Source organism: Protomyctophum bolini (assembly GCF_963924005.1).
Source record: "Protomyctophum bolini genome assembly, chromosome: 11".
Lineage (NCBI taxonomy): Eukaryota > Metazoa > Chordata > Actinopteri > Myctophiformes > Myctophidae > Protomyctophum > Protomyctophum bolini.
This window is the reverse complement of record NC_137872.1, coordinates 29987688-30014640: the sequence shown is the minus strand read 5'-3', so window position 1 is coordinate 30014640 and position 26953 is coordinate 29987688. Positions and strand designations below refer to the sequence as shown.

Genomic DNA, 26953 nt, shown 5'->3' with positions numbered 1-26953 from the left:
GCTTATGCTTACAGCATGCATGCTGCGTGTATGTAGGATATATAAACATTTATGTAGGTTCATATACTAAACACCTGAAACAACAATAGGTCAATGCATTTGAACATTGTCAATGAAACCTCATGAAGAGATTTTCTTTCTGTCCACAGACTTTCCGGCCCCAAGGTCCATCCATACCTCTTGTGCTTGATGTACTCAGGGAGGTCACTGTCGATCAGTTTACTCAACAAGAGCTGAAAGATACGCACTTTATACAGAAGTGGTTTCAACACAATCTTAAGCCTTTCCTCCCCCATGCATCTGGAGAGTTTCTGTCTTGTCTCAGCAGCAAAGACTTTAGCTGTGAAACCTACCAGACTTTGTAAGTGTAATTACATTGGGTGCTTAGCGCTTTTTCCATCCATATGCTTACCATGTATGTACTTTGTATCTGGTATTTATACCCGTTTACCTTTGCAGAGTGGCTGCTCTGGGTCATCAACCAGCTCTCGAGAGGCACAAGATGCAAATGATCTACTCAGACTTCATTGCAGCCTATTTACGTCGAAATGACACTGAAGGTGCTTGTCCTTTTTGTTCTAAAACAGATCAACTAAACAAATTGCACGTTCCATAGCTGACGGAAATGATCATGACAAGTAAAATGAACTATTTGCAAAGTCTTGAAATGCGTTCAATGTCTATTTCAGTTCCCGGTTGCGTCGACAATTCAATCAGCATCACCTACTGGCTACACTTGGTCTTTGGGCCTTTTATTTCCTTTGTACCCCTCCCTGATATCATGCAACACCAGACAAATGTCTCAGTGGTAGGTACCAGTTCAAGCCCACTGATTTTACTGTGTTATGAAATAGACGTACTACTGCGGAATTAAACTGCCTTGTGTATTCTAAAATATAGGTACTGTAAATGCTGCAGTTTTGTTTGCTACTACTGTATTTGTTTTCACATTGATTACAATGATGCCGTACTTTGAAAAATAAGGAGTAACACTACTGTGTGTGCATTGTCTATTCTCAACATAGGTGGAAGTCCTGCCAGCTTTCTCTCCACAGCAGATAGGAGAAGTGGTACTGAAGCCTACTAACACTGGAAATACAGTTTACATCATCAACATTGTCTTTAATCACCTGGGCAATGGCACCAGATTCAAAGAATTCCTCATCTACCTGGAAACAAATGCAGCAGGGGTAAATATCCAAATGTTTTAACGTAATCCAGGCTTTTGCGAGATTGTCTTAAAGTACCGTAACTGTATCCTGTTTTTCTCATTCGCATTTTCAGGCAAACCTTGGTTGCGGATCATACAGTGCCATGTAAGTGAAGTTGTGTTGTAACGCATCCTTTATCGTTTATTGAGTTGTCACTTGTGCTGGATAGCTTATGCTCGTATCTTCCTCACTCATGCCTTCCCCTCTCTTTTGCCACCAGCTTCAAAAGGTTAGACATGGTCATTGCTTCATCCCAACCTGATCTGGCTGCATTCACTATGGCCATCACGGACCATCTGACGAGCACTCTCCCTAAAGGTGAGTTACCGCACAGGGATTTAAGTATTATCTAATATCTCAATGCAAGCAAGCATAGATGTGCTACGCGTTTTGATATCCATGTGCTTAAGTCTGTGTTCTGATGCTTTTTGTTCAGGTTGCCATGGGATTCGGCCACCAATTGGGGTAATAAAGGTGAGCGATTGCTTATATCTTTCCATGTGTCATTTGAAGAGTTTAGTCAATGGAGACTCTGTGCTAATGATATCGGTTTTTGTCTTTCTCCCAGTGCAAAGTGACCTCAGCCAACGGTGAGTAGCTTAATGTTTACTAGCAACCTTTCCTCTCTTTGCTTCTCATTGGAGACAATTCTGAAATTAATTAAACTCACTCTCTTACAGAAAGCCAAATGTGCAGTGGTGTCGATAGGTGAGTGTCCCTTGATTTCCTCCATGCTTTGACATGCACACGTGCTTACTTATCCATGCAGATGCATCATTTCTATGTTTTTAGCATTTCAACTCTTCAGTAAAAGAGAGGACTATGCGATAGCTGTCGATAATCAGACTCAATCTCACAACACTGTGAATACATGGTATATACAATATAAGCTTTTGTAGCCCAATTGACTCATTCTTAAATTCTTGTCCTTATATCACAGCACTGCCTTGGAAAGCTACTTGGGAAGAAATATGACCGATTTCATCTGCAATTTCAGCATTGAACACTATGCATGCCTGCCTCAGGTAGCTCTTTTAAATGGCTGCACTCTTTGTACAGACATAATTCATGTAAAGTGGAATGATTTCATGATTTCTTTCTGTTATTTCAGCAAGTCAAACTCAGTCCAGAGCAGATATCATTGCTCATAGAGTGCAAACTGTCTGGCAACGTGAACCACCCCAAAGAAATGCTGAAGCTGTTCTTCACCAAATTCTCTGCAAATCTTGGAGATGCTCTTCAAATGCTTTCAAACACGGTAAAGACAATGGCTCATAGGCAAAGTGTTGTTTGATAGCGATACACAATTGCATGTTAATGTACATATTGTGTGAATATGTTTTTCTCTGTGTGGGTGTGCGCATTTCGCTTGCTTATAATTATACTTACGCTTACAGTATGCATGCCCGCCAGCTGCCCATGCAAAGCTTGTGGTCGAAACGAGACGTCGAGACGACGGTGAACAGAGCGGGAGCCGAAGCTCCGATAGTAGTTGTTGTTCTTCCTGCTCCGGGGTCAGCTCCTCTGGAAGTGAGTCGGAACCACGTAGGAGCCGCCACGAGTCACCGGACTCCGAGGCTAGGCTCAGTGCCACTCTCCTCGCGGGGATGCAGACTCAGGCAGCAGCCCATGCTGAGAACAGGCCCCAGGCTACAACTGAGCCACAAGTCACAGCCGCACCTCAAGCAGCGCCCCATGTCGACGCTCGGAGGCATGCCCCAACTCAACCCCAGGTTGCCTTCGAAATGGACAGGTCAGAGTTGATCGATATTTTCAAGAGGGCCTCCCAGCGCAGCGGTCTGAAATGGCCGGCGGAACACCTTGCGGCGGCGGAGGGCGGGCCCCGGGGTGATTTCGGCGAGGATCCAACAACTCCCCACCCCAAACAGATTCTGCCTTTGGCCAAAGGCCTCGCGGCGGCGCTCGGCGCATCCTGGGAGCACCCCAACACCCACTCCTTCCCCCCCACACACAAAAGGGATCTTGATTGTGCGGACATGAAGAAAGTGGGTCTGGAATCTCTACCCGAAATTGAGGCCCCTCCGCAGAAAGAGCCCACGTTCATTCTGCCGCAGGAAAAAGAAATGTCCACTATGCTGAAGAAAGCGTACGCTGCTCTGGCAAACTCCGTGAAAGCCATTAATGCCATCGCTCTACTCCAGAGCTCTACCACCGACATCTTTTTGACGGCGGGAGAGGAGTTGGAACTGGAAGACATCCACGAGCTGCGTAGGCTTCACAAAGAGACGCTCGCGTTGACAAGGTACAACACTGAAATGACGGGTAAAGCTATGGCTGCCCTGGTGGTACTGGAGCGAGCTAGGTGGCTAAATCATTCCGACACCACTGAGAGAGACGCTTTCTTAGACCAACCCATCCTACAAGAGAATCCTTTCTCGGGCAACGTGGCGGATTATATGGCCACTTTGGCCAGCCACGAGGACCGAGAGAAAAAGATCCAGGCAGCGCGAGCCTACAGGCCGGCGGAGAGAAAGCCGAAACACGGCACCAGAAGAAAATCAAGACATAGATCCTCTTATGACCGCTCCACGAACCGGAGGGACAACGGGAGGGACCGAGACCCCAGACCCTCTTTCAGAGATCCGGAGACTGCCAGAGCCCCCCCTGCTTCGGGTGGCTGACAACACCGACAGCAGGATCGTAAGAACACCGGGACCCACAGACGGCCATCATCACGTAAGCGTCATCGCCACAGGGGCAACAACAACCAACAGCACCGTAAATGACACTTTACCGGGCCTCAGGCCTCCGTTGTTCAGGAAAACTAGAGCTATACGGTAAAGACCTCACTCTATTTTTTTGAAAGTCTTAAGGCTAAGAGCATCATCAGCGGTCTGGTACCTCTCCTCTCTCCTCGGGTCTGAGAACTGGGACCTCCACTCTGCTCTGAGGGGTTTTATACATGTTACTAGTGGTGAGGTAACTGTTGTCTGTTTTTGCCATGCCTTGATTTATTTGAAGATGGCTGGCACTAGTTATTTCTTCTTTTCTTCTTTTTTTGATCTTTTACTTTTTATTTAATTTTACATACATACATACATACATACATGTAAACGAAACGACTGACAATTGACAATGCATACAACAGAAACAAAACAAGACTCAGTGAGTTATTTCAATGTCAATGTCATCTACATAAAATAAATATAAATAAATAAACATCATCCCTATTTTATATTAAAACTTGTATTTCATTTAACATGTTTAGACTTACACCACATGTTGTCATATGAAAACATGAGCAACCCTGATAGTTGCTCATGAACATTGATAGTACTCTTTTCTTTTACTGACATATAGGGCACATGCATACAGTATACATACATACGGTACAGGTAAAATAACACATTCCCATTGTTTCTTAACAAACTAATACAACACCCCTGCTAGGGTGAGAGGGGGTGAAACATGAACTCAATGACACCTGAGAGGGATGAGTAACAGAACAGCGAGGGGAGATTCAAAACAATTAAACATATGGCATGATTGAATTTATGCACTTCTGTGTCAAAGGGTATAAAAATACTGCCTGGGGCGCCAGATTGCTCAGGGCTGGCCCTGGGGGGATGTCCTCAGGAGATTCCGTTCTCTGCCCCCTGGACTCTGCTGCCATCTTCTTCCTTGAGATCAGCTTCTCCCTCCCTTCTCTTTTGAGGCGAGGCCTTATTTTCTCTTTGCCCCCCTGAGCCTTCGTGCAGGCTGGACATTCGTCATGTCCAGGACCCAACTGGACCCAACTAACTGTGCAGTGATCGCTCTTCCTCTTAGCCCCTACTCTTAAGGGCCGAGGAAACTTTGCTTATTTGGTCTGGCCTGCTAACACATACTCCATTAAATGATATCATACTAAAGTAATCCCAATTTAAATATATGTTTATTGGTAGTAGGTTTCAACAATTTAGTACAGTTTGAACATACCATTTATTTATTTTTCTCCCTCACCCCATCCCTCCCCCCACAGTTATCGCAATCATTAAAACAACATAAAAAATAACATTAATAATTGAGTACAGACATACAAAAACAAGTTTTGCATATTTGACATATGCTATAAACAGTAGGATACAAAAATAATAATTTAAGCACAGATAACAAAAACAATATAAATAACAAAAAATAAAACAATAAATACAATTATGAGTTATTAGAGTTCAAAAGATAGTCACAAGTTAGTAATCCCAATTTAAGTATATAATTTAATGTGACTTCAACATGCTGAGACGGACAACAACAACTCAGAGCGCTCCAAACATTTAGAGTTCCATAGAGTTTAGATAATACACCTGCAGCAGCGCTCTGGACAATGTGTGCGCACAAGTAGGACATACTGTACATGGCCTGTGTGCAAGGTGCAAGTTGACAGCTCCACAGAGTGCATTTACTTAAACAATGTTGTTCCTCTGAATGCCATGCCTCAGAGGAGTGTTGTTGCGCCAATGCGCCATTTTTATTCAAAGAATCACACCTGTGAGAAGTGAGGGGCGCTAATATATTAAAGTCTAACTCATGTTGATTAGGTGATGTAAAACCAACGGTGCCAACACAAAAATGAAACGCCGTTAACAATAAAGAGGCAATATGACATAATAATGCACATGTACATTTTCCCTTCATTGTCAATGGCGTTTACAAAACAAACATTGAACTAAAGACAAACATTAAACCTGTATATAGGAGGGGCTAGCGCCCCTCAAAAATGTTGATGAATTCTGTACACCCCCCCCCGATTCAAATAAAGTTGTGTGGAAGAAAACGTTTGAATCCTTGCCAGAACCCAAGGGGTATGAGCCCACTGCCACGCAGGTTGGTAAAGCAACCCGTGGCAGTCGGACGAAACGTAATTATGATGATCTATCACAAAGCAGGTGCCTAATGCCAGTTTGATGGCCTCGTCGTTAGGGGGCGCCAGTCTACCGCAAAACAGTGTAGTGTTGGCAACGAACCCTCAAACGCGGTGCGTTTCAAAATGGATAGAGTGCACGTTCGAGGAGATAATAATTTCTCAAGCCAGCGGGCAAGCAGCCGTCATTCTTCAAGACGAAATACTCTCTCTGCCAAGAATATGCCATTCAGGAAGTGCCTCGACATGAAAGCCTGAACGATGTCTACAGCCGGTATTTCCTGTTCGTCAAATGCACTCAGGTGGCCATAACCCCCTGAGGCAACGGGGAGTTTGCCTAGTGAGCTACATGATCGACGACTGGCTTCTTGCAGACTCAGAACGTGAGGCACATCAACACACCAGCTGGGTGGTGAATCATATGCAGTTCCTGGGCTTCAATTTGAACTACGAGAAGAGCGTATTTATCCCAGCGAGGTCGGCAGACTTCATAGGTATGACGCTGAACTCTACCTCCCCTCACGGCTCGACTGACACGGGACAGAGTGAACTCCATTCTAAAGTGCGCAAGCTCGTTCCAAGTGCGATGCAGGGCTCATGGCTTCTGCTATAACCGTGTTATCGTTATTCAGACTATACATGAGACCTTTTCAGAGTGGCTGAAAGTCGCTCAGGACGAACAACGATGAACTGAGGTCTGCCCACATCAACTATCAGGAGCTGATGGCGGTGTGGTTTTGTCTGCCCCCCTTTGCATCTGGGGAGGACGAGAGGAGGTATACTCTGTGCCCAGTACGGGCTTCACGGATTTACATGGACAGGATGGGGGCACACAGAAAGACAATAAAGTTCCTTGGGCCCCAAAACCTTGGGGAAAGCCGTATCCAAGGTGGATAGTGGAAGCCATAGAACAGTCATATACCGGTACTCAATACTAAGGGATTGCAGCCTCCCATAAGAGTGAAGGCGCACTCCACAAGGATTATGTTGACATCCTGGGCCCTCTCCAGGGAAGTGTCAATCCACGATGTGTGCGGCGCACAGGTCCCCTGTCGGAGGTCGGGAACCGTGGGTCTAGACTTTGTGATGACAATAAGAGAGCGTAAGTCTTCATTGTGAGCTTCCTCGTGCATTTTAATTTGTAAAATGTGTAACCAGCAGCAGGGGTGATTTGTACCCTACAGCACAGGTCTGAGTCTGACTAACGGGAGGTCTGACTTAAGGGCAGTTCCCCTAATGGGTTGGGTGGCACCTTTTACCACCTTCGCCCGGTGGGTGGGTCAAGGTGTACATTAGTCTCAGACCCAGCCAAGCGATAACATTCTTCTGTGATCAGTGATCACATCAGAAGACGCAATCTTCATTGGCTCATTGAGCTTCCTCGCTTGTTTATTTAATTAACCGGGGTTACCTTCGTAACCTATTGTTTATGTGTATATGCTTATGCTTACAGTATGCATGCTGCATGTATTTAGGATATATATTAGCCAGACAACATTTATGTAGGTTCATATACTAAACACCTGAAACAATAATAGGTCAATTTGAACATTGTCCATAAAACCTCATGAAGACATTTTCTTTCTGTCCACAGACTTTCCGGCCCCAAGGTCCATCCATACCTCTTGTGCTTGATGTACTCGGGGAGGTCACTGTCGATCAGTTTACTCCACAAGAGCTGAAAGATACGCACTTTATACAGAAGTGGTTTCAACACAATCTTAAGCCTTTCCTCCCCCATGCATCTGGAGAGTTTCTGTCTTGTCTCAGCAGCAAAGACTTTAGCTGTGAAACCTACCAGACTTTGTAAGTGTAATTACATTGGGTGCTTAGCGCTTTTTCCATCCATATGCTTACCATGTATGTACTTTGCATCTGGTATTTATACCTGTTTACCTTTGCAGAGTGGCTGCTCTGGGTCATCAACCAGCTCTCGACAGGCACAAGATGCAGATGATCTACTCAGACTTCATTGCAGCCTATTTACGTCGAAATGACACTGAAGGTGCTTGTCCTTTTTGTTCTAAAACAGATCAACTAAACAAATTGCACATTCTATAGTTAACAGAAATTATCTTGACAAGTGAAATGAACCATTTGCTTGATGTGTTGTTCATTTCAGTTCCCGGTTGCATCAACAATTCACTCAGCATCACCTACTCACTACAATTAATCTTTGGACCTTTTATTCACCTTGTACCCCTTCCCGATCTCATGCAACTCCAGACAAATGTCTCAGTGGTAGGTACCACTTCACGCCCTCTGAATATACTGTGTTATGACATTGCCGTACTGCCGCGGGAGTAAACTGTCTCTTATTTGTCTATAAAATCTAGATGGATGCCATAACCTTGCTTGGTCCAGAACAGTTGGCTCAAGTTGCTACCATTCCTGGGCAGCTGAAGGATCCTGGAGACGTCAATGCTATTCTCAATCATGTGCCGTCCAGAGATCTTGCATCGTTCTTTGACGACTTCTCTCCTGTAGCAGAGGTACAGTATATTGTCACTTCCAACTGGCCCCTGATGAACTTTACATAATAAAACATAATACATTTAGCAATGATCAATTTATCTCTCTGTTAACAATCACTATTTCAACATAATTGCTGATAGAGGGAATAATAAGATAACGACTAAATAGAATGAATCACAGGAAACGCTATTGTCCGCACTTAGTAATTTACAAACATCTGGGGAAGACAGAACATGCTATGAAGAACGCCTAATTATTTAGATATTTTAATTGTTGGATAACTGTGATTTCGATATAAATATATCTCCAGTCAGGCAAAGTGTTGACTTGTAAGAATTATCCAGCGAGTTGAAAATGCACAAGATTGCCTCTTACTGTCTTATGTGTGATTCAGATGTCAACATGTCCAGTGTTTTACGCCCTGGCCCATAACCCTTTGTGCAAGTGCATACGGTGAGGTCATCCCGTCTGGAGGTGACTAAAGGAGGCCTTTGCCATCAAGGCCCCCAGACTCTGTAATAGCCTACCAGAGGAGCACTTAAAACCCCATTTCCACAAGAAGGCCTTTTTCTTCCACTAAAACAGCAAGCACTTGGTCAATTCATGTAATTTCATTGTGTCGCTGCCTTGCCTCTGTTTCTGACTTTAGTCATTGCATTTGTGTTGTTGTTCAGCCAATAGTTTTTAACTGTAAAAGCACTACGAAATACTGTTAGAAAAAGTGCTATACAAATACAGTGTATTATTAATTATGACACTGTCAATTGATGCTTGCAGAGACTCCCTCTACCAGCGTCTGTATACTCAGCCCTGCTGCAGCAGATCTTCACACGAGCCAACCTGTCAGATCTATCGATCAGCGACACTGTGGTGATGGTGTGGTTGGAGAAGAGACTCAGGCCGTTGTTTGTGAACCTGACGATGGAACATGTGACACCGCTATTCAACATGGTTAGATATAGGTCCTGCAACACCAGCCAGCAAGTGTAAGTTTGTTTTAATATAGTTTTAACCAGCCATTTCTTCGCAGGATGTCACAATTTATTTTATTCCTGTTTACTAAAAGGAACTTGTTGATAGACGACATAATGTCATCAATAAAGTTTCATGGTATCTGATCTTTTCAAATCCCACCCGCTGACACCATCCCTCTGTTTTCACATTGAATAACTGTGGAATTTGTGGATGAATGCTTGTGTTTTTTCCTCAGGGTGGCTCTACTGAGTGGAATCCGGCCAAGCCTTTCCAGCAGCACACAGACTGAAATCCAACATCAAATCCTGAAGTCTCTCACAGGTACGTTTTATGAAATCTTATAGCTTCGCTAATATAACAGGCAGCATAATGGAAGCTAATATTTTCCAAACACACTCATGTTTCTGTCGTGCTTGTTGCAGTAAGTTAGTTAGGTAAAGTTAGCTTAAGTTGTGGCAAATCTGCAAAAAAGATGCTTACACTAGCTTTCTTGACAGATGTGTTCATAAAGGTGTCTACTATCACAGAAACATTTGTTCCAACCCAACTCCCGTGGGAAACTTTGTGACAGCTGCTGAAAGTTGGGGTACCATTATCAACCAATATAGGGCAAACAAATCCAATTCTCATTATACTTATAGCATGTGACATGTCAAACTAGGGGGTTTTCAAGATTCTGAATCCATTCCAAGCATTAGTTTTGCATAAAATACACTAAAATGCCCATAGCCGTCATCACAAATGTGATGAGGTCAGCACATTTGGGCACATTTGGGCACATTTGGGCAAGTGGCTATGGCCGAATTTAACCCAATGAGTATTTTCGTGCAAAACTCATGCTTGGAATGGATTCAGCATAACCCCTAGTTTGACATGTCACATGCTGCTTAAAGTATAATGAAAATTGCCTTATATTGGTTGATAACGGTACCCCAACTTTCAGCAGCTGTCACAAAGTTTCCCAAGGGAGTTGGGTTGGAACAATTTTCTGTGATAGTAGACACCTTTATGAACACATCTGTGAAGAAAGCTAGTGGTAAGCATTTTCTTTGCAGTTTTGCCACAACTTAAGCTAACTTTACCTACCTAAGTACTAGAGATGCTGTGTGGGTAATTGTTCATTATTACATTATAACTCTGTTGTCTCTGGTCAGCACTGGCAATATTAACGGTGATTCATATAGAATCCTCTTGTTCACCACATGGGTCAGCCTGAAGATTAAAGTTAACGAGTTTGGTGTGGTGTGGTGACTTTGTTGCCTGATGCAAATTCCAATTAAACAACTGTAAATTATTTTTATTGCCAGGTATGTCGCATTTGTGAGGAATATACAGTAGACTTCATTACTATGAAGTCAGTCAGTCAGTCAGTGCATTTCTCAAAATCCTCATACATGGGAAAGCCCCATATGGTGCCCAGGTCTCGTGACATCACATGACATCATCAGGGATATGATGGGCTTATGGGCTTACCGTATATGGAGATCCCTGATGTCATCAATATTGGCCAGAAACTCTACATCTGACTTTAAACCCTTAGATCTCCATATATGGAGCTGACCTGTTCTGACATTCCATATGTTTATCCTTCCCAATCCATCCTTTCTCTTTGATGTCTCCCTTTTTACTGATACCTGTCCATTCAGACTCTATACGGGCCTGCCCCAAAGTTATTAGTCCAGCCTCGCCCGGCAGCCGGTGAAAACTAGAGTTCTCAACATGCCCAAAAATTAAGGCCAGGCCCTCATCAAACCCTGTACGCTCAAGAGAATGTCCCCACTACCACCCTTAGATCTCCATATATGGAGCTGACCTGTTCTGACATTCCATATGTTGATCTGACCTCATCAAACCCTGTACACTCAAGACATGCTCCTTATATGGCCACTACAGAATTCATTCTATGTTGATCATTTGCTTAGCCAAGTCTGCTGGGCCAAAGCGCCAGCGCTCGCCCAGCAGTCAGCCGGCAACGAGGCGGATGCGTGCACGAAAGGGCGAGGTCGCTTCTCGCCCTCAGGCGTCTTACTGGTTACTGTTTGTAACGCATACTGTACTGTACGTTTTTTTTCTTCGCCCCACAGGATCAACTCCGTTACGTTGCTATGGAAGCAACAGCTTCATATTTTTCCTAAAGTCATCTTTCTATGACTTTCCATTGCCACATTTGACCAACATGCTAGCTCTGATTCCACCAGGGCGACAGCAAGAGGTATAAAGGTTTTCTTTGATATGTAATGTTTGATAATGTAATGTTTTGAATGCACTCCTTTTACTGTACTGTACACTAAAATCCTCAGTGTCTGTTTATCCACAATGTACAGATGTAACCAAATGGACCCATATGGGTACAGAATTAAATGTACAAACCCTGTGTGTATAGCACTGGTCTAATCTGCACCATGTTGTTTGTCACAGCTGATCAGTACCATCCATCCGTCTGAGCTGGGCTCCTACCTCAGACAACCAGGCGTAGTGGACAATGGGACAGCGCTCTGCACGCTCTTTCGGGACTTCAAGCACATTATCGAGTTCTTGGACAGAGTAAGAAGGGCTCATTTATACGTTGTTTTACGTACGTGTCACTACTTGGTCCAATCTTTTTTCCCCCTTCGCTCCTTCTCTCGTCTCTTCTTCACAGTTCACAGCGCGATGCGTTGTGAGCTTGTAGATCGGCTATTTTCTGCAGATATTCACCCATAAATAGGGATTGCTGCTTTGAGGAGATCATTGTCAATGGATGTCTTCAACCATCAACTCCCTGACTGTACTGTTTTCTGCCAATCTTCACCCCAGAATAGGGATTTCTGCTTTAAAGGAGCATTCAGTGATTTGGGTGATGGGTAACAAGATTTGCACATGCACGCACTACAGTGGGGGGACACGGGAAAGGCCAACAGCACACACACCAAGGCCCGCCCCCGCTCGATCATGATTTGGGGAAGGCCCTTCTCTATCCTGATTGGATGATGGCTGGGCCACCTGGCCAAAAACGAAACCTAAGGTTTTTTGACCCCCCCCCCCCCCCCAGGGGTTAGCTGGGGACAGGGAGGAACTCCTTATATGGTCAGCACACTCCATAGTAAGGAGGATTATCACAACGAAACAAAAAAAGAAGTGAAATCACTGAAATACCTTTAAGGAGATCATTGTCATGGGCTGTCTTCGACCATCGACTCCCTGAATGCGCGGCATGTTTTCTAACATTGTTATATGACGACTGGTCTGGTTTCTCCCACAGGAGGGGCTCCCTAATGACAGAAGGAGCCTGGTTCTTCCCTGCGTTTGGCCTCTTGCTTTGAGTACGAGCGGCGAAGCTGAAGTGGACCGCTGGTTTGATAAAGGCTTGACAGACTACCTGCAATTCCTCAACGTGGATCTCCTCAACTCTTCTGATACGCTCAGTGCCTCCTGCGTCGCATTTAAAAAACTGTAAGCTTTCATTTATGCTGTTCAAATGGAATAGGCAAAATGTGGGGAAATTGTTGCTTGATTATTGTATGTAGAGCCTGGATCGAAGAATGACAAGTTTTTTTTTTTTTTAAACATATGTTTATTCATTTTCTTTATATTACAGAAGTATTTTCAACAACTGACATATATTTCCCCCCCCCCCCCCACATCCCTCTGGCAGCACAAATACAAACAATCTTAAAACGAAATGAATTGACAATAATAAATACAAAACAAAAATAAATAAATAATGACAAAACAAAAAATAAAACGAAAATAAAACACATTACATACAGTTAAACAGATTCACAATGTCCATCACAGTTCCCTACCCCCACCCCCCAGCTGACTACTCAGATAACTGAAGAATGACAAGTGATTTCATTCCACAGTGTCTCCGTTCTGGGAAGGAATAACACCAACAGTTCCTTCACACAAGATGATGCATACAGCACTATAAAGACCTACCTGCAAACAAATGGTACATCATTCATTTTAGTTATTTAACAAAACTGTAGCCTCGGAGATCACAGGCATTTCCTTTTCAACAAAACTGTGACTAAAATGAAATAGCTATTGAGAGACATACATAGTAAAGTGTTCATTTAACTTTAATTTAGTCTGCAGATGTCGATGTGTAGTTACAACATTTTTGACAGATTAATTTCTTATATTTCTTTATTTTTGTATCTTGAACTTCTAGGTTCATCATCACCAAAATGCTTCAATAAAACGGATGCTATGCTGAACTCCACTGACTGGTTTGCCCGCTACATTGGCACATTCATAAACCATGTGACGGTCGATGACCTTGAATCATTTGCTCCAGAGTCTGTGGTATGTAATTGTACACATATATATATGTACAGCAGTGACTATAACTTGAGACATAGGTATCCTTTTGTTAGTACATTGTACATGTGCTACAGTATCCGTGTGTAATCTTACAAAGTGTGTCATATGTTGTTGCAGCTACAAGGCTTCGCTGTGAACCCTGCAAACATTGAGCTGTTTACGTCGAATGGCGTTCCTCAGACTGTGATAGACCGCTACACAGAAATGATCTATTTGGAGAATCCTAATTTCAACCCACTTCGGTGAGTTCTGATTAAAGTCCATCATTGCACCATACACAGTCAAATCATCCGTGAGGTCTATTTGGGTTTTGGGTAACTTTTTAACACTTTTTTGCAAATAGCTAATTCAGTCATGTTATTGACTTATATCTCGTTGTAATTTCCTCCTTGTCATTTGGAATGAACATAATTTGGGTTTGATCCTCTATAGGCTTCCATCCACACTCCAATGCGTTGTTCCAGCCTCAGTCTACACTGCCCTGAGTGAGGCTCAGGGTGTCACTCTTCTGGGAATCCTAATCAAGTCATGCACAGATTTAGACCCTGCGGTGAGTTGCCTACATTTATTAGACAACAGATATAATTGCTAATCGGGCTGTCACAGTGGCTCACCTGTTAACAGCAAAAAAGGAAGGCAGTCCGCACATTGTTCTTGAGGCCCCAGGATACTTTATTTGAAGAGAAACAGAGGATTCTCTTCAAATAAAGTATCCTGGGAGCTCAACTTAACAGTGTGCGGACTGCCTTCGTATAATGGATTGGGATTCAGTAACCTTTCCAGACATGCAAATGTCGAGGATGAAATTAATAATGTGCACTGTATATATTAAACTGCTGTCCCACTAAGAGCACCTCATCTTTAAAAATCACACCCGTGTGAACTGAGTGGTGCAACTCCCCTCTCTCCCCCCCTCCTCTCTCTCTCTCATTAGCAGGCAACAGTGCAGCACTGTCTCTCTCTCTCTCTGTTTCTGGCACAACAGCGCCCCTACTGGTACTCATAGTCATACTGGTGCTCATTAACGTCACATAGGTAGTCACATTTGTAGGTGAACCAACACAAAGGTGAACACAGACATTGCTGTTCCTTGGAGTGGTTGCACCACTCAAAAATGAAGTATTGCTTCCAGCACCTCCTGACCTTCTCTGCACGCCCACTAGGGGGCTGTACTGCCCCACTGATAAACACTAGAGTTAGGATCATTGTATTACTGATGTGCTTTACTTTACAGGTCTCATCTGCCCTCACATCAAATGTCCAAACAGTCAACGTGGCTACGATCAGTATTTTGGGTCAGGCCAGTACAGGATTATCGCCAGCCCAGATCACTGCCGTGCCTCCATCCGTGATCGTGCAGTCTCTACCAACACTTCAGAGTGTATCGGGATGGAGCTTCGGCCAAGCTTCTACTATCATACAAGCCCTGGTCACTGGAAACTACAAGGTATAGCCACTGTTCAGCCTCATTTGTGCTTTAGGTATTGTGAAGATACTACATATCTGGCTTAATTCGACGTTTCATTCAATAATGTGAAATGTTCTCTCAGTTCAACACAGCTAGCAATTTGCTCAGCCTCGGCTCTTTGGTCAGTGGACTATCTACACAAATGGTATCTTCCATCCCACGGCTGGAGGTGCTCACAACTGCTACCAATGCAACATTCATCACTAACATGCTGAGTGCACCACAGATTGTGCAACAGATTTATGTTAATCAGGTACAGCTAAGTAGTTAATTGGTTGTTGTTTTTTTGTCATTGCATTGAGCTTTTCTTTTACCATTTTGAATAGTGTCCCAAAACCAATCTCAACCAAACCAACCTTTTCCTTTGGAATTTAGATAATTCAAGTCAACTCTGCACCACAACAATTGTTAGACACGGTTCCAGATGACATGGCCTTCCATATTCCCAGACAACATTTTTCCTCTTTCACGTCAATTTCATTGTCCCAACAAATCCTTACAAAATTTAACAAGAAGAAATGGAAACGCCAACAGGTAAAGCTGATTTTAAAGCCAGTAGCTGAAATTCCGTTTTGATCTATATGATTATCTACTTTCATTGTTCTGACTTCTGATTCTTATTTGTGCATTTGTTACAGGCAGTGTTGTTTTTTGGCGTAGTTGCAAATGGATTTGATGAGCCTGATGAGTAAGTGTAACATCAGCATATTGATGTTCACTCATGGATTATATTAAAAAGAAATGATACACGGTCACGCTGATCATTAAGACTTTGAATCTCATTGACCGCAATAACATTAGACGACCATGTGTTTTATTGTAGCCTTTCTACCGAAGTGCTGCAAGGATTCACCTGTAGCCGAATTCAGACTTTCTCAAAAAAAAAGATAAGGCGTCTGATTAAGGCTTGCAGGAGAAGGTCTAGGCGCCGGAGGGTAATTCTCAAGGAAACACAGGTAAATGTATATGTTAAGTTCTGTTAACCACATGAAGGGCCCTATCTTGTGCCACCCAATTTTTACTATTTTGAACTAGCCGATCTACATTGACACATTGAGCTCGTAGATCGGCTATTTGAACTAGAGTGGTGCCCATGGTGCCTCCACAGTGGCGCCCGTTGGGCACTGGCCTACTTGGAACGATGCAAGTTGGAAATGCATGACACCCCCTGTGGTGGTGTGGAACGCGTGAATTTGAAGTCGGTGGGGGCGAACGGTTCTTGAGTTACGTGGATTACACACAGACAGGCGTACAGAGACTTGGTGCATTTATAGATAGATTTGAAAGGGTTTTTCAAAATAGTGAGAAATAGCTAATAAGTTTAGCGGTAAGGGGTGGTGCAAGATATAGGTAGAAATCTAGTATTCGGCCCAAATAGCCAATTAATTAGCTCACAACCCATCTCAACGCATTGTGAATGATAAATATGATGATTTTCAGCTAATATAATCAGTGTAGCGGGGTTACATTAGTATTGACCACTGGGGAACTCCGGGAAACTGGCATATGCCGTAGGACGTAGGGTATAAGTGGTTAAAATGTTAATATGCTTTGTCTTGCAGCTGACTTGCATGTATAACAACATCAAGAAGGAAAAGCCTCAGGACTTTTCCAACTACCCCTCAGATATGTTGTTGTACCAAAAGTGAGTGTGTCACTGTAGTGTTTTGTTATTGACATTAATTTCAAAACATGTCAAGCGGAATTGTATGTAAGACATGCATGTGTAATTATGTATGTATGCACCAACACAGCTATGACTATGTCGAAAAAGCCAACTGCAAGTCCTACTTTAGAGCAACGGGACATGCAGACTTTGATGTCTTGTCCAGCACTTTGAGTGGGAAGAAAGCTACTCTGTTGACGAATGCCATCAGCTGCTTGGTGAGTTCTATCAGAAATAAGTCAACCTGCGGTGAATATATGAAATATCAAGTCAATAATTATGTGAGCAATGCATGCTCACATATTGATGAGGCAGAGGTGTAGGTGGAGATGTCTATAAATGTTATGTTTATATACTGTATATAATCATCTAGCATTGATCAAAGACCAGTACAGTATTTATGAATATTGCGACCCCTAATATATTTCCATTGTCACATACAAATTAATTAAAGCTACACTATATAACTTTCCTCTTCTACCCCGGATTTGATGTGTCAGATCCAACATGCCCTTTGACACAATCAACCACCCCCATTATGTGTTGTATTGTATTGACATACTCTACCATACAGACATCTGTATATTTTGGACATTTTCGTTAAAAGAAAATAAAGTTATTTAGTGCCGCTTTAATGAAAATGTTTTAGTTGAGTATTATGCTATTGGTGACTACGAGGCTTCATCCCTTGTGAGCAGGAACGTAACCTTTGTCCATCATTTGATGTTTCACACAGGGCATAAGTGGAACAAACATCAGCCAAGAGAATGTGGATGTAATTGGATCCATGTCTTGTAATTTGGATCAAAACTTCATTCAGAATTCAGACTCTTCAATCCTGGAAAAACTTAAGAACTGCAATGATCTGTCTGATCAGCAGATTGTAGCCATTGAGAACAGACTCATAAATGGCGAGACCAAGTATGGGTAGGTGCAATTGATTTTGTATGTATTGTCTCCGCCAGGCCGAAGGTATGGCCGAGACTATGTTTTGCACCCTCTCTGTCCGTCCGTCCGTCCGTGTGTCTGTCCGTTTGTCCGTCCGTCTGCGGATACCTAATAGCCCGATCGATGTGAATACGTGCATGTGCACACACACTCCCTGGATGCCAGAGCAGAACCCCTTTCCCCAATTTTTCACATTGGCCTGTTATAGTGCCACCAGGACATTTTTTGCAAAACATTTTCTTTACTATTTTTTTTTAATAATTTAGATTTTGTCCAAACATCATTTTCATCTGACCACTGGCCAGTTTCGCCGTTTTTTCACCATACGCTTTCAACTACGCGCCCCTATCAGTTGGGAGCTGTATGCACTCTGATAATTATAACTCATTATAACTCATGCACTCATGAAGGATGAGCGTCCTGTGAACCATCAATGTGCAAGATGTAGATGTAGAGTTATTTTGACTTCTAAGCTGTGTTTTTCAGACATCCTACAACATGGAACGTAAACACTCTACTGGGCCTAGATCCTCTGCCACTGTACTTGAGAGAAAACTTCTGGAGAAGATTTAATAAGGTTTATGATTGCTATTTATTTATAATTGCTATTTATGCTCTTTAATTTTTCTATTTATTTTTTTGTCTTTCTATCTTGCAACTCTGTTTTAAAATGTGCTATACAAATAAAATCCTGTTGATTAACAGCGAAACACACGGAAATTCTTGAAGAAGTTCTTGAGAAAACAACGAAAAAACAAAAGAAGGAAGAAGAGGCTGGGGAAATTGTTCAAGGAACTGAGGAAGGCGTTAAGATCAAAACGAGAAACTGGTAGGCGATCATTTTGTAATGTTTCCCTTTCTTTATTATTGGTAGGCAATGAATGCTTCACTGTTACTTGAATAAGGCAGCTTGAAAAATATCTCTATCCTATATTTGTTTTTTTTGTTTAGTCAGTGGATGTCCAGACACATTGGGCAACATCACTAAAGTTACAATAAGCGAGGAAGCATTCCCGTACGGATATGATGCCACCACGTTCAATGACTGTCTGAGCGCCGAAGTAATACAAGAGAACTTGGCAGAACTCGCCGAGAAAGTCGAAGAGGACGAGTTCAAAACTATCATTCTAGAGAAGTTACACAAGGTAAAGATCATAAAACGATGGTTAATTGATTCGCTTGCTTTTGAGTCACCTAGTGGCCTCCAGTAGTACAGACAGTTCTACACAGTAGCTACCAAAGCCCTCCATCTCTCTGTTAACAGAGAGAGGGAGGGCTTTGGTAGCTACAATTAATACAGTTGCAACCACTATATTAATGGCAAGTATTGCATACAGCTTAAATAAATAAAAAATACAGAATTTCACGGACCCCCAGTTTGACATGCATATTAGTCTACAGTCCTATTTAATGACATTTCTATCTCTCTGAAACTGAAATAAATTAGCCTACTGTTCGATTGTGTTTGCTTTCATTTCTTTCAGAAATTATTTTCAGAATTCTATTGGATTATAGTCTAGGAATCCTATAGGAATCCAGCAGAGGAATCCAGTAGGATTCCAGTACAAGAATCAAATGGGATCCTATTGGATTTCTTATTGGATAATAATCCTATAGAAGTAAATCCTATGAGAAAAAAATCCTATAAGATTTTGGAACAAATCCTTTTGGATAATTTCTTATAGGATAATAATCCCATAGAAAAAGTCCTATTGGAAATCCAATTAAAAAATCCTATAAGAATTTGGAACAAATCCTATTGGATAATTTCTTATAGGATTATAATCCTATAAGAAAATATCCAATAGGATTTGTTCCAAATTCTTATAGGATCTTATCGGAATCCTATTGGACTTTTTGACTAGGGTTGCATAAATCTGTTCTTGGTGAACATACCATTTCACTGGTTGACAAAAGATAATTATTTATTGAATGTTATGTTTTCCAGGCATTTCCTCGTGGCCTCTCAGACAAGGACACACAACTGCTCGGCTCGGTTTCTCGTATGGCCTCTGTTGAACAAATCCAGCAATGGAACGTCACAGAGTTGGACACACTGGCTGCACTGATGGACTCCTCTGATGGAGAATGGGACTCGTCTAAAGTATGAACATGAACGCAGCCACTGAAAAACTGCACTGTAAAACCCAGAGTCTTTATTTTACTCTGATGGTGTACAAATGGACACGGCATTTTACACACATCGCAACTTTGCACACATTTTGATTATAATTGTTTCGCTATTTTACTCTAGTACATTGAAGGATATTGATGTATATTATATCCCCCCCAAAAAAAACAAAATTAAAGTTTACACAGACATTTTGCACTCAAATGTCCACAATGGAAATAATCTCAAAAAAATGTGATGGACCAAACATGGTCCTGCATTATGCATTTATGTCGATACAACAAATATCAATCAGATATTTGTAGGGTGGCAATTTTAATAAATGTACAATTATATTATTATTTGTATTTATTGTTTCAGAGCAAGGTCATCATCAGCAAGTACCTGAGTGTTTCCGGTAACGGCCTCGGCTCCAGCGAACTCAGCGCTGTCGGAGGACCAAACCTGTGCTCCCTGGACGTCGGTGTGTTACAAAGCATCAACAACGGCAGTCTCAAGTAAGGACACTTCATGGCTTTATTTACAGTGGTGTAAAGTAGCTTACATTTGTAGTGCAAGTAGTACAAGTGCATACATGTACCGTAGCCTACTGTATATAATTCTGAGGTATTTTACTTCACTTCAATATTTCCAATTCCCACAATGCGTCGTATCGCAACTCATTGTGAGCTTGTAGATCTGCTTTTTTCAAAAGATGTGTATACATTTGAAAACTTGAAATGAGAATTCTGCATAACGAGTACTTTTACTTTTGGTACTTTAAGTACATTTTGATGCCAATACTTTAGTAGTCCATGCCTAAAATTAGATTAATATGTTCCATTAATGTTCAATGCCAAAAACTCAATTAAATAGTTGATCGCCATTATTTCTTATTTGTATGACAATTAATGTTGAATTTTAAAGGTTAATGTAATCTTGACAGCCGTAGGCTGCACCTCCATAGAATGGAAGTGAAAGGAACGTGCCTGTTTCACCATTTTCAACCTGCCATGTTTTTACCCTAATCCCTATTAGGCTACAAAAGCTTATATTGTATATACCATGTATTCACAGTGTTGTGTATTTTGTACTCAACAGAAATGCAGATGCATTGGATATCACAAACTGCTCATCTGACCACAAGGAGGCGCTGTTTGCCGTGGCCAAAACTGCTTTCCCACTCGCCTCTACAACTACAAGAGCTGAGACAGATGTGTTGTCATCTTATCAGTTGCTGGAATCATATATGCGTATGATTTTTTAATCATCATAATTTCTAATGTGTTTAACTTTATCTGCAATGTTACGTATGTGTTTGCTAAGTACACGCATGAAGCAAACTATAGGTTACTTTAGTAACCCCAGTTATTAAAACGACTGAGCGAGGTGAATCGCCCTATGGGGAGTGCCATCTCTGGCACGAACATACAGAATTAAACCATATACTTCACGAACAATTGAATTGGTCGGGACTTCTGCCCGCCCATGGCATGATGATCACCCCTCCCACCGGGGTGATAACGTACCCATCATGCCATACGGGTCATTCCATGTTAACCAGATTGGCTTCTGCTTAGTTAAGTCAGAAGGGTAGTCTTTCGGGCGATTCAACTCGCTCAGTCGTTTTAATAACTGGGGTTAGTAAAGTAACCTATAGTTATTATAAACTCCTTCACTCAGTGAATCGCCCTATGGGGAAATATAAACTCCCGTATAGCTACCTACCAGTTGAACAAGTCCCAACCAACGTCACAGGCTTTTTACCTGTGACGGCCAACCCACCTCTTACCTGGAAGCGACGTCTAAAACGGCATGAGCCATTGCAGACGGCGCCACATCCAAGTTATAGTACATGGCGAAGGTCGAAGGGGACGACCAGCTCGCCGCTGTACAGATATCCTGAATGGGGACACCCTTCCACGTCACGTCCATGTCATCGGCCCAAGCGTCGTGCCGCCGTTGCAAGGAAGCCTTGGGCGGGCAGAAGTCCCGACCAATGAAATTGTCCGTGAAGTATATGGTTTAATTATGTGTGTTCGTGCCAGAGATGGCACTCCCCATAGGGCGATTCACTGAGTGAAGGAGTTTATAATAACCACATACATTCAAATCAATCTTTAATTTTCATTTCATTGACTTACAATTCAGGGGAGAGTTAGTATAGATATATCCAGTAAGAAAGGTAAAATGCCCATATTTTTACTTTATGCCTTTTTTTCCTAGCTGGTGCTGATAGTGCCGTCGTAAAAAGCCTGTCTTCCGCCAATGTCAGCATGAGTATGGATACGTTCCTGAGTTTGAATCCACTTGTCATCGTGGTATGTGCTATTATCCTTTATGTGTTTTTCCTTCCCACCATTATGTACTCTGCATCATCAAGCACCTCTCACGTAACCTTCTTTGATGTATTATTTTATCATTATTTGAATAGGATCTCACAGTGAGCGAGGTGCAAGGTCTCCTTGGTAATAACATCGATGACCTGAAGACCTATGAGAGCCACAGCAGTGTGCAGGAATGGACGAGTAGACAGCTGCAGACTGACCTCGACACACTGGGCCTCAATATGACCGGAGGAATCACTTCAAATGTCGCAGTGGCAACAAACACAACCGCCACTGGAACGGACACAACCACCACCACTACAACAGCAGCAGCAACAGTGGCCACCTCAGCCTCGTGTAAGTTACACCTAAGGCTTCACTCACACCTGCACAACAGAAGTCACATGGTTTGACACAACATTTTTGTTGACTGCCCCCCTCCCCCCTCATACAACAAAAATGTTGTGTCAAACCATGTGACTTCCATTGGAAATGCATTGCGAGCTTGCAACAGTCAACAAGTCTCATGCATCAGCTATACAACAATCTGTTCTGCAGGTGTGAGTGAAGCCTAAGCAAGCAGCACTGTTTTCTTGTGAACTATCCCATCAGATTTTTTGAAGTTTTTCTATAAAATTGTTACCCTCCCTACCCTACCCTAAACCCTCTGCTTCCCTTTCAGGTCAATGCAAAGCAACATCCCTATTGATCCTCGTTGTCTTCATGTTCATCCAAATGCAAGCATGGGAATGGATTGTAGAAATACCATTCTTTTCACTAACTATGTAATGTAATGATGTTTCTGAATGGCCACATCCCTTTTTTTGTGCGAAACTGGATTTATTTAAATTGTTTTCCTTCTCTGTAAATTCCAATTCAAAGTTCACAATTCATGCCAGTACATTACAATAGGTGCAGACCAGGTGCCAGCGTTTCTATTGTAAAAAATAAAGACGGAAAATTACGTCCTGGCACAGGGGGTTATAGTGCTTAAAACGTAACCTGTTGTTCCTTGGCTTGGATTGGGTTAAAACTCTGGTATATCACCTCACACCAAACCTGACATTGGCCGACCTCTGGTTAGAGGCCCTCAGTAAGTAGACAGTTGGATACAGAGCAACTTACTATCTAAACTGAAAGATGGATACAATGTATGTAACCTAGATACCATACCCTGATGGAAAATACTATTTATTTTATTATTATTATTATTTTATTTTAATTTTATTTTTTGTTCATTAGTACTTTCAAAACTAGTTTACTAATTACTTTTACTGTCTTGTACTGTCTGTCTTTGTTTTATTTGTCTTGTTCTGACCTTGATTTGGGGGGAGGGGGGGATATTTACATGTCGGATACAACAAAATGTACACATATGTTTTTTCATTTATTCAACAATAAAAATCAAAATAAAGTGTTAAAAAAAAAAAAACTCTGGTATATCTCATATAGACAAACGCTGATGCCATGCTGCTATTTGCTCTATTGTTATTATTGCTAATCACACTTAATTCAATGTTAAATTATAGAATGAATCTGTAATCAGAGGAAGTAATCAGACACGTGCATGGTTGACCGGGGCATACAGTATATTTTATACATAGCATATATATATGTCGGCACTGCTCACAGTTTTTAATGATCTTTTAATTTCCACAGATAATGGTGACACTGTAATTATTTTACTCTTAGATTTAACTTATGCTTTTGACACATTAGACTATAATATTTTAATATCCCGCCTGGAGCCTCCCTCAAGCCTCCCTCTCCCGCCTTCTCAAAATGCTGCCGCACGACTTTTAACAGGAACCCAGAAATATGAACACATCAGTCCCGTTTTAGCTGCACTCCACTGGCTCCCAGTACGTTTTAGAATCCATTTTAAGATTTTATTGTTTGTTTTTAAATCTTGAAATGGATCAGCGCCAGTTTATGTTTCCGATCTCCTAAAACCCTATGCTCCATCTAGGTCACTGAGGTCAGCCAATCAAATGCTCCTTGTAATTCCCCAAGGCAAGGTGTGAGAGAAGAGGGCACCGAGCCTTCTCAGTAATTGCTCCGAAACTGTGGAACCAGCTTCCAATGTTTCTTTATGTCAGTTTTGTTTGGTGTTTAATGTCCATGTCTTGTTATGTCAGTTTTGTTTGGGACTACGGATGTAAATTATCTCTGCTAAATGCGGATGTATTTACGTTACATTTTTAATGTAATGTTGAAAAATAGCAGATCTACAAGCTCACCTACGAGCTTGTAGGTCTGCTATTTTTGAAAAATCGTGAAAATGTGGCGCAAATTTGGAATATATATTCTTTCAGAGCCCTTCTGGGGGGTCCCTGGAACAACATATTTTCAGATGGGGGTCGGCAGCCAATTACATATATTTTTGGTGGTCCTTGACATGAAAATGTTTGAGAACGACTGACATAGAAGTTTTTCAGAAAACTGTCAGGATTTAGAAGGCATTTGTAGAATCGTCCTCGGGTCTAAATGGGTTAATAGTGGTGCCAGCTCACGGCAGAAACATCTAAAAAGTGAAGTCTTAAAAAGACAAAAGAGTGGACGCACACACTGATATCCAAAGTGCCGATTATTTATTAAGACGCAGAGTGAGAAACCAATGTTTCGGCAGTTGCATCGGCCGAAACGTTGGTACGTCGAAAGATCGTTGCATGTCTTTTTCCTGTTTTAGTTGCTCCTTTTGTTATAGTAATGTTACTATTACTATGTAGTTGAATTTTCACTTTGATTCTTCTGTTTTGTTTTCTTCTTTCTGTGAAGCACTTTGAACTACACTCGTCTGAATTGTGCTATATAAATAAAGATTGATTGATTGATTGATTGACCATCGGCAAGCATACCACTCTGTCTCCCGTGCTGCACTGGGAAAAGGTGATCGCCATCCCCACCCCCCTGATTACTTTCAGAAGTATTTTTACATTCAGGTTTTCCTGCTCTGCTATCGAAGTTGAAGATATACAGTCCTTTCTTATTAGCATTATTAATTAGGATAATTATAAATATAGCCATCAATAGTACTTTCAAATTTATAATGCGTTTAATGACATCGATGGTTTATTTACAAAAAACCCAACACGTTGTTTGAACCGTCGAGGTATCCTCTGCTGTCCCGTTTGACTAGCCCACTGCCACCTAATCGGTCTTGAAAGTAAAGACTTGTATGGGGTTTAATTTGAACCCACAACCTCCAGAGCATGGAGCTAATGACCTAACTCACTGATCAATGTGCTACCTGCAACAGCACAGTCTTCCTTTGCCTTCAATAACAACATTGGTACAAAAAGGATGAAAAACGAGGGTTTGACAAAAAGACGAAAATCACTCGGAGACCATGGGCTATAGTCCATGGTCTCGGGCTGATTTTAGTCTTTTTTTAATCCTCAAAAATGGCCATATGGGCTATGGGCTGAATTTGAAGGAGCTCAGCAGGTTGTCACCTTTCAAATGGGGCCTTGGAATCATGTACAGCAGTGATACTTAACCTCAGGCCCGCGGGCCACATCAGGCCCGCGGGACCATTATGACTGGCCCACCAATGAAAATTAAAAGTTATCTTTAATTACATTATTATAAGTAATACTATTAGAGTTGTACTATTACTCGAACGAAAATAAAAGCTTGTGGGGGGGGGGGGGGAGATGCAATGCAAATGAAAGACATATACTGTGTATCCCTATTCCCTGACATAATTTTATAGCTAAACGGACAGAATTCTATTTTATTTGAATGATGAAACTCAGCTGCCATTAATAGTTGGAAATGGAAATTGCGGAAATTGTGGAAATGGAAATTGCGGAAATTGCGGAAATTGTTGAAATGGAAATTGCGGAAATTGCGGAAATTGTGGAAATGGAAATTGCGGAAATTGCGGAAATGGAAATTGCGGAAATTGCGGAAATGCGGAAATGGAAATTGCGGAAATTGCGGAAATGGTAATTGCGGAAATGTTGGAAATGGAAATTGCGGAAATGGAAATTGAGGAAATTGCGGAAATGGAAATTGTGGAAATTGCGGAAATGGTAATTGCAGAAATTGCTCTTCAGTTATAGCTATCTATTTTCAGGTAGATTGTTTTATTTTACTCAGTCAGCCATATCACTACTCATTTTTTTTCATGAAAAAGGTCATAGCTTTTTTTCAAAAAGAGGAGGATTTTCGCATGTCATATGTTGTACCTGCACAGCCTTTGTGATCACAATCTAACTTTTGGGCACCCCTGCATACAACTACGAATTAACCAATCACAACTACCCAGCTAACATGTCCATCTGGGCCCCACTTTTCTTTCAGATATAAGCCCCAACCGATACATCTCAGGAAACAGGGGGAGAGAGCACCGTCTCCCGATGGTCCTCCAGCACCTTGATGTCATGACATGGGACTTGAACCGGCCAACTGACTGTAGCAGAGGCAACGGGCCAAGCGCTCCACACCATTACACCACGGCACCTTTGGGCATTCAGCAGATGTCTCCGGGTGCTTTTGAGTTTTTATTTTTTATTCTAGCCTTGAAAAGTTCAAATTACTGCAGCATTGAGCTGTAGGAGGAACTCCCGATGGTCCTCCAGCACCTTGATGTCATGACA

General features: G+C 42.0%; 2 protein-coding genes across 2 annotated transcripts; both read left to right on the top strand.

The window, feature by feature from the left end:
* Window positions 1-2381: 2381 nt before the first annotated feature.
* LOC308323886 (uncharacterized protein) lies at window positions 2382-4543 on the top strand. Its single transcript, XM_080775743.1, has 2 exons — window positions 2382-2469; window positions 2609-4543. The coding sequence occupies exons 1-2, from the start codon at window positions 2401-2403 to the stop codon at window positions 3851-3853; spliced, it is 1314 nt and encodes a 437-aa protein (XP_080631869.1). The 5' UTR covers window positions 2382-2400; the 3' UTR covers window positions 3854-4543.
* Window positions 4544-6421: 1878 nt separating this feature from the next.
* Window positions 6422-23388, top strand: mslna (mesothelin a; the record flags this gene model as incomplete). The annotated part of the gene is made up of 34 exons (XM_080775126.1): window positions 6422-6653; window positions 6790-6961; window positions 7083-7174; window positions 7526-7539; window positions 7667-7878; window positions 7977-8077; window positions 8195-8313; window positions 8409-8564; window positions 9325-9533; window positions 9758-9843; window positions 11607-11734; window positions 11941-12066; window positions 12764-12954; window positions 13368-13456; window positions 13679-13812; window positions 13948-14072; window positions 14263-14380; window positions 15065-15277; window positions 15381-15551; window positions 15674-15832; window positions 15937-15986; window positions 16122-16254; window positions 16861-16943; window positions 17053-17182; window positions 17701-17891; window positions 18399-18489; window positions 18618-18741; window positions 18864-19057; window positions 19861-20016; window positions 20404-20540; window positions 21124-21275; window positions 22249-22343; window positions 22457-22706; window positions 23032-23388. The coding sequence occupies 34 exons, from the start codon at window positions 6422-6424 to the stop codon at window positions 23136-23138; spliced, it is 4740 nt and encodes a 1579-aa protein (XP_080631252.1). The 3' UTR covers window positions 23139-23388.
* Window positions 23389-26953: the final 3565 nt, after the last annotated feature.